This window comes from Talpa europaea, assembly GCF_964194135.1.
Source record: "Talpa europaea genome assembly, chromosome: 7".
Lineage (NCBI taxonomy): Eukaryota > Metazoa > Chordata > Mammalia > Eulipotyphla > Talpidae > Talpa > Talpa europaea.
This window is the reverse complement of record NC_140074.1, coordinates 32,033,581-32,052,515: the sequence shown is the minus strand read 5'-3', so window position 1 is coordinate 32,052,515 and position 18,935 is coordinate 32,033,581. Positions and strand designations below refer to the sequence as shown.

At 35.8% G+C, this 18,935-nt stretch overlaps 1 protein-coding gene across 1 annotated transcript in view; it reads left to right on the top strand.

Annotated features, from left to right (window-relative positions):
* Nucleotides 1–18,935, top strand: part of KDM4C (lysine demethylase 4C) — a gene marked incomplete at its 5' end in the record, with an annotated part of 315,802 nt that overhangs the window by 28,718 nt on the left and 268,149 nt on the right. Inside the window, one exon of the mRNA XM_084237773.1 lies at nucleotides 11,942–12,135. Coding sequence (XP_084093899.1) covers nucleotides 11,942–12,135 — 194 coding nt within the window. The remainder of the gene's footprint in view (nucleotides 1–11,941; nucleotides 12,136–18,935) is intronic.

Sequence of the window (18,935 nt, the reverse complement as noted above, 5' to 3'; positions counted from 1 at the left end):
CAATATTAAAAATGTCGCTCATCGGCTATTCTTTCTATAGCCCTTTCCTGCTTCTTTGCATCATTGACCTCTCGTCCAGGGGTGTTTGATTTCTTGCATTTTAAAACGTATCTTTTTTTTTTTTTTATAGAGGCATGCTTTATTTACTTGTTTGCTGGTTTTTTTTTTTTTTTTTTTTTTTTGTTTATACATGCACTGGGTACAGTCAGAAGTGTGGGAGGGTGAGAGAATTCACCAGATCCAGAGCGGGGAGCAGAGCAGGCAGAAGGACCGAAGTACACTGCTGAGGGGAGCAGCGGGCGGCAGGAGAGGTCTGCGCGCCATGTGGGACCCTCCTCCGGTGGCCGGGGAGCAGCCAGGGATCGAACCGTCGCTGCAGAGGCTGCGGGCAGCTTCGCAACCCAGCGCTCAACCGCTGCGCCACCGGGGAGGCCCTAAAACGTATCTTTTTTACTTACACACACATATATATATATATATTACATTTTATTTTATATATTTTTTATGTCATTTTCATTTTTGCACAATGTATGCGTTTTCATCTTGGTTTTTTACTAATATATATATTTTTAAGCAATATGCTGAGTTTGGCTTATTTTTGACCTTATTAAAATGGTATCATTTTATGTAGTGTAAGAGATTTTGATTTTTTTTTTTCACCAAACAATAAAGTTCTTGGGTTTGGTTTGTCCATATTATTATGTGGGTGATTGTTAAATAATTTTGATTGCTATAAAATATTTAATTTTTTGAATATAGGTTTTATTTTATTATTATCTTGCAGGGGACATTTTCTTTTTTTTCTTAATATATGTGTGTGTATTTATTTATTAAATATTTATTTATTTATTTATACAAGAACCAGGGTACGGGCCAGATTTGCGGGAGGGTGAAAGGATTCACCATAGACAGAGCGGGTAACAGAACAGGAAGACTGATAAAATACATTGCTGAGGGGAGCAGTGGGCACACCAGAAGAGGTCTGCTGCATCATGTGGGACCCTCGCTGGTTGGCCGGGATCAAACCGGTGCTGCAGAGGCTGTGGACAGCTTCACAGCACTGCGCTCAACCGCCTGTGCCACCAGGGGAGGCTCTTGTGTGTATTTACAACTCCTATGAAGACATTCTTGTATATGGTTCCTGGTGTGCATGTATGTATTAGTTTCTCTAAAATATTACCTGGCATGGAAGTGTTGCCTCATAGTGTTCAAATTTATCAGGTTTACTTGGTTTTCAAAGAATTTATACTAGTTTATGCTCTTCCAGCAAACTATATTCATTTAAAAATCAGCTTTATTTGTTTTTTAAAAAAGATTTATTTATTTATACAAGCACTGGGTATAGTCAGAAGCACGGGAGGGTGAGAGAATTCACCAGAGCCAGAGCGGGGAGCAGAGCAGGCAGACTGACGAAATACACTGCTGAGAGGAGCAGTGGGCGTGGCAGGAGAGGTCTGCGTGCCATGTGGGACCCTCGCTGGCGGCCGGGGATCAAACCAGCGCTGCAGAGTCTGTAGGCAGCTTTGCAGCCCAGCACTCAACCGCTGCGCCACCAGGGGAGACCCCCCCCAAAAAAAATCAGTTTTATTGAGGTAATAATGTACATACCACAAAATTCACCCATGTTAAATGTATAAGTCAGTGGTTTTTGTGCTGTTAACCTCCAATCCAGTCTTAGAATGTTTGTTACCTCCAAATTTTCCTCCTGCTAACATATATCTTCTTTAGCATTAATATTGCATACTTTATTATTTATTGCCAATTTGGTAGCTGTAAAATGTCTTGTATGAATATACATTTTTCTGGTTAAAAATGATGTAAAATATTTTTTCATGTCTTTATTGGCCATTTGTGTTTTCTCTTTTATAAATTGTCCTTTCCCTATTTTTCTTATTCTTTGGACTTTAAAATGTATTCTAGATAATAAACCATGCCAGTTATATTTGTTGAATTATTTACTTCAGTTGTAGCTTTTTATTTTTTTACTTTTTTGTTTATTTTCAGTGCATTTTTGTGATAAAATCAATTTTTATTCTAGCACCTGAAGCTATACGACATACCCTTTATAAACTTCATGGACTATTGTACACATTCAATAAAGTGACAGCTTTGCAGTACTACTTATTATCTCAAAATCAGGAACATAATTTTAAACTGTTTATATACAATTCACTGAATTAAAACCAAAATCAGAAGCCACTTGCAGTTAAACTTATTGTCAGTTAAATGTTTTACACTTTATACTTGATCTAGTAATCAATGTCTAGTTGGTGGATGTTGGACATGTTTCAGATCCTCATCTAGTTTTAAGGTTTCTTGAGTAGATATGTGACTGGCCAAAGGTACCACCAGGACAAGAGCAGTATGTAAAACTATACCAGTTAGTGTATTTTTCACTTAAGAGTCAACAATGAAAATTAAATATTTATTTTATGTATATGCAAGATATACTGTGGGGCCTCCCCTGGTGGTGCAGCGGTTGAATGCTGGGCTGTGAAGCTGCCCGCAACCTCTGCAGCGCTGGTTCAATCCCCGGCTGTCTGCAAGGGTCCCACATGGCGCGCAGACCTCTCCTGCTGCCTGCTGCTCCCCTCAGCAGTGTCTTTTGTCAGTCTGCCTGTTCTGTTCCCTGCTCTGGCTCTGGTGAATTCTCTCACCCTCCCGCGCTTCTGACTATACCCAGTGCTTGTATAAATAAATAAATAAATCTTTAAAAAAAAAAAGATATACTGTGAAAGCAAGTTTGTTTGAAAATATATATAAATACTTGATAACTGGTTTGGTAAGAAAATATAAAGCTATATAGAAAAATCATTAATTATCTCTGACCCTTGAAAGATCAGCTCTATATTTTATGTTACTTTAAACAAAAACAGTTTTAGTTTCTTTGAATCCCTTATACAGAAATACTTGAAATGGAGTACAGGTAAAAATTACTTATTTTTATCCTTGTCATGTCTATGAAAAGAGATCAATTTAATAACTGAGAACATTGAAATGCCTAAGCATTAAAATGAGCTCAAATATTTGCCCAATTGTAATTTTATTTTCAATGGTAGGAGTAATAATGAAAGGTTTATAATTAGTTTTTAATCTATAATTATAATAGGGATTTTGATATTTTGGTCCCTAGGAAACAAACAAATTTGGCACCAGTGAGGGTATGATATGTCTCAGTTTTATAGATTCAATTTAATGTATTTAGGGCTATCTGAAGTTGACATAGGCTGATTTACAGTCTCTTTTAATAAACAAAGATTTTAATGTAGTTGATTTTATCAAAATTTTATTGATTTTATGTAGTTTTTTGTACTTTTTATTTCTCTTGGGACTTTGACTACATGAACCTTAGACATTCTAATTCTGTCCTAACATACCTTTCAGATTTTCCATCTTGTCTTTCTATACTACACTATGTTAATAGTTAAATTTTATCTTTCGGCTAATTACATTACTTGTTTAACCCTTTCATTGAGTTTTTAGTTTAATAATCATATGTTTCATTTTCTAGTAGTCCACCCTTACTCCCAGGCCTGAGTGGTTTATTCCATATTGTTTGTTTTACTTGTTTGTCTTTGTTTCCTTGAACAGTTAATATTCTTTAACATTTCCTTAAACAGTTAATATTCTTTAACATTTCTCTGATAATTCTAATATCAACGGTTTTGAGACTGGGAGGAGGGTTCTAAATGCTTTGTCAGTAGTTCTTGCTAACTTTCTCCAGTCCTCACTTGCCTCCCTGTTATGCATTGTGATTGTTGGCTATATGCTTTGGCTTCATTTTAATGTGTGGAGAATGCTTTTCTCTCAAGGGAGTTGGGGTCTTTTGTGCCTGGAATAAGGGATACCATTAACCTCAAACCCTCAGTGGTCCAACTGAAGGCAAGAGTCTCATGCTTTCTGAAATCTTAGTTGAACATTTCCCCCCTTTTCTTCACTGCTCTCCTATTCGTACTCATATTTACTTTTTTAAGTTGAACAGCTTTTTATGTGGTACTCTCACTGCAGATTTTTTGGTTGTTTCTTTCATAATTTGCTCTGCATTGGTTATTGTTTAGACTTTTAAAAAGAAAGCACTGATGTAAAATTTTAGGTATTTTGATGTAGAAAAATATAAAGAGGTCTGTTTTAAAAGTAAAAAGTTTGGAGAATGAGATATTTTTGTGGAAAAGAAGGAAGCAAAAAGAGCTATCATGTCACATGTAATTAACTTTAAAACAGAATGAATTTCACATGAATCTAACTTTATTCTTATTGTGTAAAGATCCTAAGGAAATTCTCAGTTTGTTTAAACATGTGAACCAGTGTTTTAATTTTGGTTACTGAAAGGTACAATTTTCACACATTGATGTGTGAAATGTATTGGATTTTAAAGTCTTTAGTAAAGACGAAAGATTTATACGATCTGAAGAGAAACCAGAGTATGGATTTTAAAGTCTTTAAAGAACTAAGTGTGTTTTATTTTTCTTTATCCATGTGTATTACTTTTGAAACTTCAAGAGATTGTTACAGCCATATGAATAAATGGCAGTAATTTACAATAGTCTAGTTTAAGGTACCAGTGAAGATTGGGTAAGTGGTCATTTGTTTGGATCACTGCACGCTAATAAATGTTGGTTGACCTATGATAATGGTGATAGAGATGGTAAGAGTGAAATGAAAAACAACTTAATTTTTTCTTTTAAAATTATATAAAAATTAGCATTTTAAATTAAGTAAAAAATAAACAAAAAGTTAGAGTAATGCATAGTACTGTGCTACTGAGCAACTACCTGTCACAGTGTGGAGTTATAAAAATGGAACTAGCAGCAATATTTACTAAGAGACTTATCACAAAGAAATTTTTATTTGCTAAGCAGATGCATACATTTGCTACTAAGGAGACTGACTACTTTGTTTTAATTTTCAGATCAGAAGCCTGTTAAATTACTGAGGGTCTTCTAACTGTAAAAGTATGAGGGCATTTTACTTTTGTTTTCCTAGCATGTGAAGTTTCCCAGTGCTTTTGAGATATTTGCATCAATAAAATAACTACTGAGTAGCTATAGGATTTCAGGACTTGGTACTGGTATTTTGATATCAGATATAACGAAAATGTTACTGTTTTAAAAAAAGATTTATTTATTTATGCATATAAGAGCTGGGGTACAGGCCAGCTATGCGGGGGTGAGAGGATTCACCAGAGACAGAATGGGGAACAGAACAGACAGATTTACCAAAGTACATTGTTGAAGGGGGCAGCAGGCGAGTCAGGAGAGGTCTGCTGCGCCATGTGGGTTGCTCCCTGGCCTTCTGGGGATCGAACTCGTGCTGCAGAGGCTGCGGATTGCTTCATAGTGCAGTGCTTAAGCCCTTGTGCCACCAGGGAGGCCCGAAAATGTTACCTTTTCTCCCAGAACTAGCTGATTAATATTTAAAAGGAAGTTTTTACTTGTTTTTTCTTAGTAATCCCATGATGATGCAAGTTGTTATTAGATATGAGATAATCCCCAATTCTACAGTGAGAAGGCTTTGAGAAAGGCCATTTAAATGGACGTTAGCTATATTAGCTCTTGTAAAGACCAAGTGCACATTTTTCAGTTATAACTCAGTGATTGTGTTTTGTAGAAGAAATTCTGTAATTTGATCCATCTGTGTACTCTTAGATGACCTCTTTTGAATTAGAGCTAAATCTGAAAACTTTAGAATCTTTAATAATTTTTTCATTAATTTCTCTGCCTTAAGGCATTTAGTGATAGGTTTGCTTTATCTTTATTTATTTATTTTTAAAACTTGGAATGCAATTTAGTGTGTGTTTTTTTTTTTTTTAAGATTTATTTTTATTTATTTATACAAGCACTGGGTACAGTCAGAAGCACGGGAGGGTGAGAGAATCCACCAGAGCCAGAGTGGGGAGCAGAGCAGGCAGAAGGATTGAAGTATACTGCTGAGAGGAGCAGTGGGTGGCAGGAGAGGTCTGTGCGCCATGTGGGACCCTCCTCCGATGGCTGGGGAGCAGCCGGGGATCAAACCAGCGCTGCAGAGGCTGCGGGCAGCTTCGCAACCCAGAGCTCAACCGCTACGCCACCGGGGAGGCCCTGCTTTATCTTTTAAATTGAATTTTCTATTGGAATGATGTTCACCACTCAGAAATTCTTGCATTTCAGAAAATTTTATTAGTCATTATAAGTCCAGATTAAAGCTGAGTATATGGCACTGGAACTCAGGAGAGAGAGAGGGAGGATCACAGCGTTGTTTGGAAAGTAGCCATGTGGGAATAATGTTGAAGATGTTAAGGATGATGGAAGGAGATGGGGTGGAATGTTGACATTGTTGAGAATGGAATATGGAGTGGAGGCAGGAGGATATGGAAAGTCCTGAGGAAGAAAGTAACAGATTTGTAGTTTAGAACAAATTTTGGAGATAAAGGCTATATAGACTTTTCCTCTTATATGTAAAAGATACTATGAAAATGAAATTAGTAATAATTGTGTCAATTTATCAGTTGTGCTTCTATGGCCAGTTAGGCATTTGTATAAAGCAAGTGAGAAAGCAGCTTTTCAAATATGTAAAATAGAGTGAAGAATTTCTTTAATGCTCTGAGCCTTCAGTTGGAAGAGTTTTCCCATGTATTCTGTGGATGTTGTAGCAATTTCTTGGTATTTATAGGCAAATGATTGTTGCTGTCCTATTTGTGGGCAAAGCGGAATCATTGTCAAGTCGACCTTGGTGAAGTACAGCTCACAGAATTGTCATCTCTGGATTTGACAGATGTGCATGTTATGGTTAAATTTGTACAGCTTTCTTTGGCCTCCTTAGTCAGGCTTACTTATCCTGACTTGCTTCATAGAGGATTCTCTGAGACCTCACATAAACTTGTTCAGGACTATTTTACTTTAACCTGTATGCTGGATTCCACTTAATTCTGCAGTTGGTTATTCAGTTTTCACAATTACTCAGCATTTTCCTACTTGGGGTGTCTCTTTTCCTTTGTTTTTTTCACAGTGCTGTAACAGGGGTAAAAGTGTATATACAGAGTGAATTGTCATGCCACTTTCACTTTCACTCTAGTTACTGGACACATTTATGGAGTATCTGATGGAGTTATTTAGTGCTGGGCATATATACGATTAGTTGGGAAAAAAAAAAGAAAAAGCAAATTGAACAATTTTCTGCCCCAAGTTCATAATCACTAGCTTTGTGTTTATAGCCTATCTCCAAAATTCCTTCCTCTTCCGTCCCTTTTATATTTTTGCAAAAAATGTGAACTCTTTAATATCTGCAACCTGTTTGCAAATGTGACCATAAATGTATTTTGTCTGATCCATGAAACACTGAGAAACCATCAGATTCTATAACTCTGTTGAGTGGCAGAGCCAATATTTGATCAGAGAAATTTTGATTCTTGTATAGCATGTTAAACAAAATTAAAGCTTTCTGATATTGTGCTGTTCTTGGAGATAATTCTTTTTCTCATTTTGCCATTGCTGGTGAGAGCAGAAAAAGATTGTGTTAACCTGATTTTCTTAAGTTAACTAATATGCCTCATCTAAGGAGGACCTTTTTGTAGTCTTTGATGTTCATGCTCTCATTTTTATGTGCCCTTTATTTTTTATTTTTATTTTTTAAGATTTTATTTATTTATACAAGCACTGGGTACAGTCAGAAGTGCGGGAGGGTAAGAGAATTCACCAGAGCCAGAGCGGGGAACAGAACAGGCAGACTGACGAAGAAATACACTGCTGAGGGGGAGCAGCGGGCGTGGCAGGAGAGATCTGTCGCGCCATGTGGAACACTTGTAGGTGGCCGGGGATTGAACTGGCGCTGCAGAGGCTGCGAGCACCTTCGCAGCCCAGCGCTCAACCGCTGCGCCACCAGGGGAGGCCCTTTTTATGTGCCCTTTAAAAGACCATTCCCTTCTTAGTATATTGGTAGTTTTAAGTTTCATTATGTCTTTCCCTCTTTTCTCACTACTTTTAATCATTGAGTTTATCTTCATTTGGAAGTACCTTTTTGGGGATGTTCTCTAATCACTTTTAAATTTCACTGTCTGTGTGTTATTTGGTGGCACAAATTACATTATGTGTATTATGGGAATGGATGTGATCATCTTCCAGGCACCCCCTCATACCCTCTGGGTTCTCAATGCTGTATTTGCTGTGGTTCTAATCCTTTTCTACTGAGTTAACTTTGTGCTGAGACATCTAGTGAATTGTCTCTATTCATGTTCTCCCCCGTTTTGTCCCGTACAGCAAAATTTTACTATTAATGTATTATAAAAATAAGATTCCATGGCCAAATAGTATTTGGGAAATGTGGAGTTAAGCAAAGTTATAGAACTTATAGTAGGAGTTCTAAGCACTCTTGGATTACTTGTTTATATCATGACTCTGAAAGTGGAGACTAGAAAGCCCAAGTTTTTTGATTATAGAGTCTGCTAGGATTAATGCTCCATTGGGAATACCTGGGGAAATTTGGTTTACTGTGATTTTTGCATTCATTTTCAGAATTGTTCATTGTTGGTGAGGTTTCTGATGTGGCATGTAGCTGCATTCTTCTTAAGTCTCCCAATGACTTAGTGCATTTACTGTAGAGATACCCAGGTGCTCACAGTCCTGAGAAGAGTGTGCTCATTAGCTTGGATGTGGCCTTGAGAGCACAAGACTGTGAACTCATACTTGGTATGATTTCTCTGTATTTGTTTCTGGATATGTTGTTTATCCTTTGATGCCAGTCTGGGATACTTAGTCCTGCAAAATCCAAAACTTGGTCCTCAGTCTGTTCCCAATTGTGGTTATAGTAATGATGATTTAGGAATTCTTTCAGATTGTCTTTGATTCCTGATAGGCAGAAGATACAGAGAACAATCCTTTGTAACCTTCTCAATTACACATGTGCACAAATCATGGTCTAATGGTGAGTTATTTTGGAAAACCAAACAGGTACAGGTTAAATAGACAAACAGCAGGAAAGGCCTAGAATTTTGATTGGTGTGTAAGGACTGTAGACCAGGGGAAATGTCTGCCTCAGGAAGGTTGAGTGATTTACAAATATTCCCACGCTCCTGCTGAATATTATGTATAAGAGCTTTATTTTGGTGGCTGGATTGTGGAAAGAGGCTTTTGTCTAATGAACTTGGGTCCATGTGCAGATTCTTTACTGAGTCTTGACAACTTCATTCATTCATTCATTCATTCATTCATTCATTCATTCATTTATTTATTTATAAAGATTTATTTATGCATATAAGAACTGGGGTGCAGGCCAGAGGCATGGAGGATAAGTTTTTGTTTTTTTTTTTTAATGATGAAAATTGGAAGCATAGTGTTTAAGAGATAGCATCACTATAAATAGTTACAAATAGGAGCCATATTTATGTTGTTTTTCTATTTGATCAATTGTATATAACATAACCTGTTTTGTCAAATTGTTTTGATTCGGTGTAGTGTATATGTATATAGAGTGTAATGAGGTAGTGTAAGTATAATACTTTTACCTATCTCATAAATGAAGTATATTCTTTGTCTAAGTCTGTGAAGGACATTTAGTGTTCCTCAGTGTTTGAGAAGAGCCTATCCTAGGAAGCAGTAAGCTTGTTCAGTTAATAGCAGAGACCAGAAATTAGGGAGGAAATTTTGAAGCAGTAAGATTTATTCTTATATGCTTTTATACCAGTTATTCTTAATATCTTTATAACTTCTGTAATTAAAATTACATTGCTTTTCAATTTTGTAAAACAAATGACATTTCAGCATCATGGCAACCTTTGCCTTTCCCAGAAAGAAATGGCTGCAAACATGTTATTTGCTTAAAATTAGGAAGAATGTCAGTAAACTAATAAATCACTCACCACTTGTTCAACTATTGTTTTGGGGAAATAGTTTACAAGTAAGAATTACTAGAGAATAGTGGTGACATTTATTTGATCAGTTCCAAGATAATAAGTTCTATTTTCCAAAGATTTTGTGTCCTTTAGCCTATTCTGAGCAACTCTGTGAGGTGCTGTGGCCTTCATGTTTTCGTGAAGAAATATTGAAAGCTCAGAAAATCTTAGTCATTACCTCCCTGGTCAGTAGCAGCACTGGGGCAATAATCTAGGTCTTCTGCCAGCACATTTTTGTTCTCAAATTCTTCCCCTTAGAACTGCATGTCCAGGCCTAAGGATATCAAGGAATTAAACCTCAGTTATTTTTGAAAGATAATCAGTCAAAAATAAGACTTCTTCAAGAAGGAAGAAACTATTTCAGAGGAATAGTTTGTTCCTAAATTCTCAAGCTCATTCAGTTTAAAAATGATTCTTTTAATATGGTGCTCATTTATTGCTTCATATTCATTGCCTCAGTAATGACTTTTAAATAGGACTCTATTATTACAGTGATTGAACTGACATCTGATTGGACTAGAGTTAAGAGATTGCATCATTATAAATAGAGTGAGATAAAATATTTTACATAATTTGTTTGAACTTTTATGAGGTTTCCTATGTTCTAATGTAGGATCTTCTCTAAAAGTATACTTGGACCAGTTTCCAACTAGCAAATTTCCCACAGTGAGATTTAAGTTCTAGATAGACTGATTACTTAAAGGGGGTTTGGGAATTAAATTTTTACCCCTCATGTTTCCTATTATATGGCCTGCCACGGAGCTTCATTAATGCTTCATCTAACAATTTTCCTAATCCAAAAGCTTGGGTGAAGTAAGATGAGTATACTTACTAGAGAATTATCTAAACATACAAATCAAAATGGAACAAGCCTGTAAGCCTGTAAGTTTTTAGTGTATAAGGGGCATTTTAGACCTTATTGTCATGAGGCCATTGGCATAATTATTGGAGAAAACCTTGTGGATATACATAAATGAATTTTACACCCTCTCAGTAGCACTATGAGGAGGTTGAAATGGATGTAAATGGAGGTTGAAATGATTTTATAGGAGTAGGACCAATCTCTGAGACTTAGAATTTGGTTCTGAGAAAAGTATATGGGAAAAATACAGTTGGTAAAAAATTTAAATAGTGAATTAATGACTTGATTGATAAGGTCTAATAAAACCAGAATTTTTTCCTGTCACATTAGCTTTCATAGTAATGACCTTAACCTTTTCTTTATCATCAAATGTTCTGTTACTGTTACAAATTTACAATACCCAAGCAATTTTGCTGAACTGGGCATAAGTAGTTTTAGTAATTACTCTGTATTTTGCATTTCTCATCAACATAAACGGTTATATTTAGTTGGAGGAGTAAAAACACAATTATCTATGGCTGAGAATAGTACTGGTTGTTGCTTCAATTTAGGAAATAATGTATCACACGCAAGACTGAAAATGAAAGGGAATCAGAGAGGGATAGCTTAAAGATGTATTTCACTATTGGTATCTTACGATGATATCTGATGTTGAATATGACTTAAACAAATGTACAAGTAAATAATCTGAAAGACAGAACCACCCCCTCCAAAAACAAAAAAAGGATGGGCCAAAGATGGAAAACACCCTCCAGATCATATGCGTTGAATCAGTAACTTTTTGTTAACAGCAAGTAGAGAGTAGAACCTTAACTCACATTTCTGTTTTGAATCAGGCAGTTATTGTAAAATTTTGTACTAATATTTATGTAGAACCACAATACACTGGTAGTAATATTGGATTAATAGCAATAATGTGTGTGTATAATTATGTATGTATAAAATGAGTTTGTATGTAAATTAAATGTAAATTAAATGAATTTATATAGAAATGTGAATTTTAATTCATTTGTAAATGAATTAAAATGAATTAAATTAACCAACAAATTAATTAATTAAAATAATTAATAATTAATTAAATTAAAAATTAATAAATTAATTCATTTACAAATGAATTAAAATTCATTTAGATTATAGTTTGATTAGTAAATGTTATCTTTCTTAGTTTACTAATATTTAATTTTTTTCCCTTCTCTCTCTTTCTCTCCTGGTTCCAGGGTGTGGATGAATGGAACATAGCTCGCCTAAATACGGTTTTGGATGTGGTTGAAGAAGAGTGTGGTATTTCTATTGAGGGTGTAAATACCCCTTACCTCTATTTTGGCATGTGGAAAACCACCTTCGCATGGCACACTGAAGACATGGACCTCTACAGCATTAATTATCTCCACTTTGGGGAACCCAAGTCTTGGCAAGTTATACATTTAATATTCATTTGCTTTAAAGTTTTGAAATTTGGCAATATGAACCTACTGAAGAGGATTTATGTGACTCATACTCAGATTTATATGAACTGTATTAATTTTCTTTTGACTGTAGAGTTGTCTTCCACTCTGCCCATACTTTTACTAAGGCCGTAAAGCTAGTGGTGACTTGTATAGGTTAAGTTGCCTGTAGACTATTTTGTAGGTCATAGATTGATAGATATTTCACTCGTAGAGAATTTGTCTGCAATCTTACTTCTCTGAGCATTTGTTGAAAGATATGTAGTGCTAGCCAGGAGTAAAAGTTGTCTTCCTTCATCGTAATGAATATTTGGGCCAGTCTCCTCTATATAAATATCATTTATTTAATATTTGGTGACTCAAGGAAGAATTGACATCAACCCGGAAGCCTATGTATTACTCTCTTGATGGTGGGTTTGGGGGGAAGGAATAAGTTTATGTTAATGTATAGTCTTAATTTTTAAGTCTCATATATTTGTGAACCTCTTTGTCTTTCTGAGTAACAATTTAAAGTACTTAGTAAAATGCATCATATTGTAAGTTTACTACACATTTGTAACTGTTGGTCTGTCAGTTACTTTGGTATCATCTGTGGTTAGCCAGTTTCATTTTTGAGTTTGTTTTTGTGGGTTTTAGATTTAGTTTAAATATCAATTCTATTTTCATAATACATGTGTGTACATGGATGTTGTTTCTAATGCTCTTGCTTTTGGCAACCCAGTAACTTTCTTGCCTCCAATTTAAGGATAATGACTTCTTTCAAGTTTTCCTGTTGATCAGTTGTTGCATTACAATGTATAATTTCTGTTCTCATCTTGTTATTACTTATTTGGGTCATAGTCTTAGACTATGTTGAAGCCTGCTGGAATGTTGTCCTTTAGTACTTTGGGGAGAGACTAGTAGACTCTGGGTGGTTTCTCAGCTGCATTTATTTCCATGGTCATTCTGACACTTTCAGTGTAGATAAAATTAAATAAAATGGATAATTCAACATGTTGGTGAAATCTAGTATTTATGCAGCTGTTTACTATGTTTCACATAAGACTGAAAAGTTAGTAGCAAAACTTTTCTGGAAGCTTGTTACAAATTAGTGAGAATGCCTGACACATTGATTTGAATTTTTAGTATTAGAGCAATTTAGATGAAGTCTTTGCTTTCTTAATGAAGAAAGATGATTCCTATCTACCTCCCTCCCCTATTTGGGAATAGGATTATGCGGTCTCTTAAGGTCCACTTACGGGAAGATACTGTGGCAGGGATAAGAAGGATTCTAGAGTCTTGTATCTTTGGGAATGAGTACTACTTATTGTTCATGAGTGAGAGTAAGTACACCTAATTGCAAATGATTTCTCTCTGCTAGCATGTATATTTTCCATAGTTAATTATTACTTATTATGCATATAGACTTTATTATGTGCTTTAAGGGTGGATTTATATCACTATTATCTTTAACCTTGACCATTATTTATAATGATAAAATAATAAAACAGCGGTGAGTTATGACAGCTAATCTACATTCCATTTTCCTAAGATAACTGCTGTAGGATAAGAGTGATATTAATGACTCAAAGGATACTTCCCAGTAGATTTATGAAAGATTTTATTAGCTCAGCATAAACAATTTTGAGGTAAACCCTATTATCATTAAAATTCACCTAGTAATCATCATGATATATTTGAAGTGAGCTTTGAAAGTTGGTATAAGCAGTACAAATCCAAGTAAATATTGGGAGGGAGGTGGTGTCAGTGGTATAGCTTAGAGCCAAGGCACCAGCCATCAGGTCTCTTGTCTTTACTCTGCTGTTTGTATGTGTGGCTTTGGAAAAATAACTTTCATTTGGACAAATTGGACAATCCGATGTTACAGGATTAACCAAGATGATCTCCAGTGCTCTAATTCTGTAATTTGGCTGTTAAGAAACTCATGATGAAAGGAGTGCAGTGATTTGCCATTGGATGTTTTTACTTACTTTACAAAATGAGAGATGACTTGGCAATGTGAAGTTCTGTATGTGCACACACTGATTTCCTTTTCTACTTGTCCTCTCTGTTGAGTTACTTTTGGACAGTTGTCTTTTCTCTAGGGGGTTCCTTCTCCTGCATGACACCTCTAATAACACCCTTCTGACCGTAACCCCTCTCCCCCTTTTGTCTTCTTTTTTCCCTCTGGTCTCATAGGTTGGTGGTAAGCTTCTATTTTTTCCTATTCTTGAATTCTTGCCTTTGATGTTCTATAAATAATTCTTGTTTTGAATCAGGAGTGTGTTAAATTGTTTTGGGTCAACCTATTTAAGGATAGACAAGGAACTGTATAGAACATTTTGTAAAAATTCTTGTCTAAAATGTAACTTAGCAATCTGAAAAAGAAAACAATAAAATCAAATGCTAATAAACTGTAAAAAAAATAAAATGTAACTTGGGGTTAAGAACCCCATTTTTCATGAGATTCCTGAGTAGCATATGCATTAAGTACTGGTGGAAGTCTTCAGGGACACTTTTTTGGGTACTATGTGTGGCAGATTTTGCCAAAGTGTTAAGAACATATGTTTGTACTGAAGAGACTGTAGAAGAGCTGATGATTTATTTATTTTTTATTTTTTTAAAGATTTATTTATTTATGCATACAGGAACTGGGGTGTAAGCCAGAGGTGCGTAGTATGAGAGGATTCCAGAGAGAGTGGGGAGCAGAACGGCAGATCTACTGAAATTGACTGCTGAGGGGAGCAACGGTGAGGCAGGGGAGGTCTGCTGCTCCATGTGGGTTGCTCCCTGGTCAGCCTGGAATTGAACTCATGCTGCAGTGGTTGGCAATAGCTTACAGTGCTGTCTTTAACCCCTGCGCCACCAGGAAGGCCCACAGCTGATGTTTTATTTAAACATTTTTGGTATAAAGGTTTAAGGGGAAAAGAATGCTTTAAGTAAGCAGATAGCAAACTGCTTTGGCAGTCTGTGGTAAAGTATTTATTTTCTTGGAATGAATATTCACTTTGGAGCCAGAAGACCTGTTTTAAAATCCCAACCTGTCACTTATGAATGACTTAGGGAAAATCACTGTATTCCTTTCATCGCGAGTGTCTTTAACTGCCAAATGGAGGCATGATTTATTCTCTGTCTACTTATTGGATTGCTGGTAGGGTCCAAAGCTATACTCTGTAAAAATGGGTTGTAAACTATAAAGTACTATACAAATATTCAGAATTACTATTATTTTAACAACCTTATAAAAATACATTTTTTGGGGGGGGGAGGGAGTGAGGGAGCCATAGTAATTACTTAAAGCCTTTACTTTCCTTGATGTATCTGTTTAAATTGAGTGGGATTTGTAGAATAAATAAAATTGACTGCTGTGGTATATAGAATTTAGATGGTGTCTTACCATAACTCTTTATTTCTGAGACCTTGTCCAAACTTAATGCATAAGAGACTTTCAGATTTACTCTATGGAGAATGAAAGAAGTGAGATTTAAAAGGACGTGTCTTAAGCTATATAAAAGTGTAAAATCAGGAAAGGTATTTCCTGTTTTTATAAAAATTGAGGATTTGCTGTAATCATTTAGACTTGCTTAAATTTTGTTCAACAATTTTGTTAAAATACAGTGCAGTAATAGAAGTGCCAGGTTATTCAGGATAGATGCAGATAGTTTGATGCTTTTCATAAGATCATTTGTTTGGTGCTGGACAATATATTATACTACAGATTTTTGCTTCAGAGGCTTGTGTTTTGAGTTCTGGCATTACTTTTTATTGAGGATGTGACCTTGGGCAATTGTGATATAATTTCCATGCCTCAATTTCTTTTCCTAAAATTCCTCACCTGGCTCTGGTGCTTACCTTGTGAAGTATCGGTGTTGACTACAGAAAATACTGTGTACAGAAGTATGCCATAACTCTTGATATAGCACATGTACTTGATAGATGTTAACATTTCATATATTTCACATAATAAATATACATTGCATGTCTTCTGTATAAGGCTTTATAGATTTTATATTATAAGAAAGAACTCAGGTTCCAAAAGACAGAGACCCAACTTGAGCAAACCATTTTATCCTTGTCAAGAGATAAGTATGGCTTAATAAGGAGATCAGAGAATCCCATTGGGTGTCCGTCTGAGCCTTCCCCTTTGTCTTTCTCTCCTTCCATTCACTCCACCTATCTGTCCTCCCCGTTCTTGCTCTTTCTCCTTTTCCTTTCTTCCTGCGATATAGGAGGAAGGAAATATTTGATTATTGTTGAATTTTGTAATTCTCATGTTACTTTTTTTTTTTAAAAAGATTTATTTATTTATTTATACAAGCACTAGGTACAGTCAGAAGCGCAGGAGGGTGAGAAAATTCACCAGAGCCAGAACAGGGAACAGAACAAGCAGACTGACGAAACACACTGCTGAGGGGAGCAGTGGGCGCAGCCAGAGAGGCCTGCACGCCATGTGGGACTGGGGATCCCCACCGGTGGCTGGGGATTGAGCCGGCACTGCAGAGGCTGCAGGCAGCTTTGCGCAGCCCAACACTCACCCGCTGCGCCTCCAGAGGAGGCCTCACATGTTACTTTTTAAAAGAACAAGCAAATTACATGGCATGGGATTGAATTGACCTAAGCATGTGTACTATACAGCTTCTTCATTAAGATATGAGCTCCAGATTGAAGGTAGGATGGGCCCCAGAATATGCTTTCACCACCACATATCTGGTGTCTGGCACAGTATTTGTCATGAGCCTGGAATATAGTATGTACTCAGTAAATGTTAAATGGACAGTTTTACTGAAGGATTTCCTTATTGAGGTTTTTTTTTTCCTTTAAACCTATTATAACATATTACATTAAAGTTGTGTAACTGAATAACATTTAATGATACATTGCATTAACACCCATGGTATTAATCCCAAATTGTTTATTTATCTAGTCACTTTAGACTCTATATATTCTATTTGCTTATGATAAGACTAATTAGATAATGGTAAAAACTGTGTTCTTTTTACATTTTGTGGCATTAAATTCTCTTAGAAGTAACAGTGGTTTGGGCCTCCTTGGTGGCGCAACGGGTTAAGACGCAACCTATGAAGCTAACAGTAGCCACTGCAGTGGGAGTTCGATCCCAGGCCAGGGAGCAACCCACATGGAGCAGCAGACCTCTCCTGACTTGCCCGCTGCTCCCCTTAGCAGTGTATTTCAGTCAATCTGCCTGCTCTGTTCCCTACTCTTGTCTCTGGTGTATCCTCTCACCGCCCGCACCTCTGACCTGTACCCCCGTTCTTGTATGCATAAATAAATATTTAAAAAAAAAAAAAAGAAGTAACAGTGGTTTGTTTCTAGTTTTAATAGAGAAATTTGACCTCTAAGAAAAGTAAATCTGTATAAATACTTTTAAAAATAAAGTACTAACGAAATTAATTGTGTAAATTATCCTGATCAATATAATGCATATCTGATATATGTTTGTATATGTATATACACATCAGTGAATATTTAAAGATAATGTTGTTTGAAAAGGTTATAAAAAATGAAATTACACTCAGGAAGTATGATATTCATTGTTTTACTTAGCTGCTTTCTATATTTGTTGGAAGAAGAGAGCACAATGATAACTGGCAGCAAAAGATTTATTATTCAAATAGATCGTATTTTACTTAAACCTGAGCCTGATTTAGGGATAAACACAGCCATAGTAGTACATACACATATGCCTATAGTCCAAACAGGTAGGGAGTCTTGTAGAAGCCCACTCAGCACAAAATTCCCTGAAGAAGCTGCAATGAGATCTAGGATTTGTGATTTTTGAAAGTAAATTTCCCTCTTTTTCTCAAGTGATGAGAAGTAATGTCTTTTCATCAACTGATTACTAGCTGTGGGTTTTCATATAGGAACTCTGAACTTACATCACTTAAACACTCTTAGTACCCCTGGTAAGTATGCCAGGACTTGTAAATTCCTTCAGGATGCTTCCTATTTTCTTATCACTACTCTTTCATTGAAAGCCACCATTATCACCCACAAGAAACACAGAAACCCCTTCAAATGAAAAGAAATTGCTAAGTCAAATCCGCAACTCTTAGGGAAAAACAAAAAGGTTATTGCAAATTTGGTCACCTCGTAGTTCATGGTAAACACAAATTAGCGCTGTTAGCTTTGCAAATTACCATTCATTTTTGCTATATTTGCCATATTTCTCTCTCCTTTTCTCAGACTGCTTAATAATGCGTTTTAATTAGCACTTGGTAGAAAAGACATATTATTTCATATATTTAAATTCTTTGTGGACTTGAACACAAAGGAAAGTGACTTTTTTATGATTGATTTCTATAGGTGGGCTTGCAAATTACAAATGTTACTCTGATAACTACCTGAATGAGTTCATTTGTTTGGTAAGTTTACTTTTCAAGGAGTAGGGCATGACTCTGATTATTAAGTGTATTGTTTGTCTTCAGTGACTCCATTTTAATTTAGTGAATTCCTTTTATATATATGCCAGGAACTTTGCTAATTACTTTAAGAAATCATGTCAGGTACTCCAGGTATTTCAGGGAGTTGGGTTTTTTGCATCATGTTTAAATTGATGACTCTGAGATCCTTAGACACTTCAGTGCTTTATCTGGCACTTGTAGCTGGGATTTGAATTCTTCCCAGAGATTAAAGAGAAAAGACTAAAGGTGAAAGAATAGATAAGAAGAAAGTGCCTGTCGTTCTTTTTTAACCACTGACTTTAAAAAATGAGATTTTCTGCATCATCAAAGAGAAACATGCCTCATTTTTGGGGGGATTAAAAAAC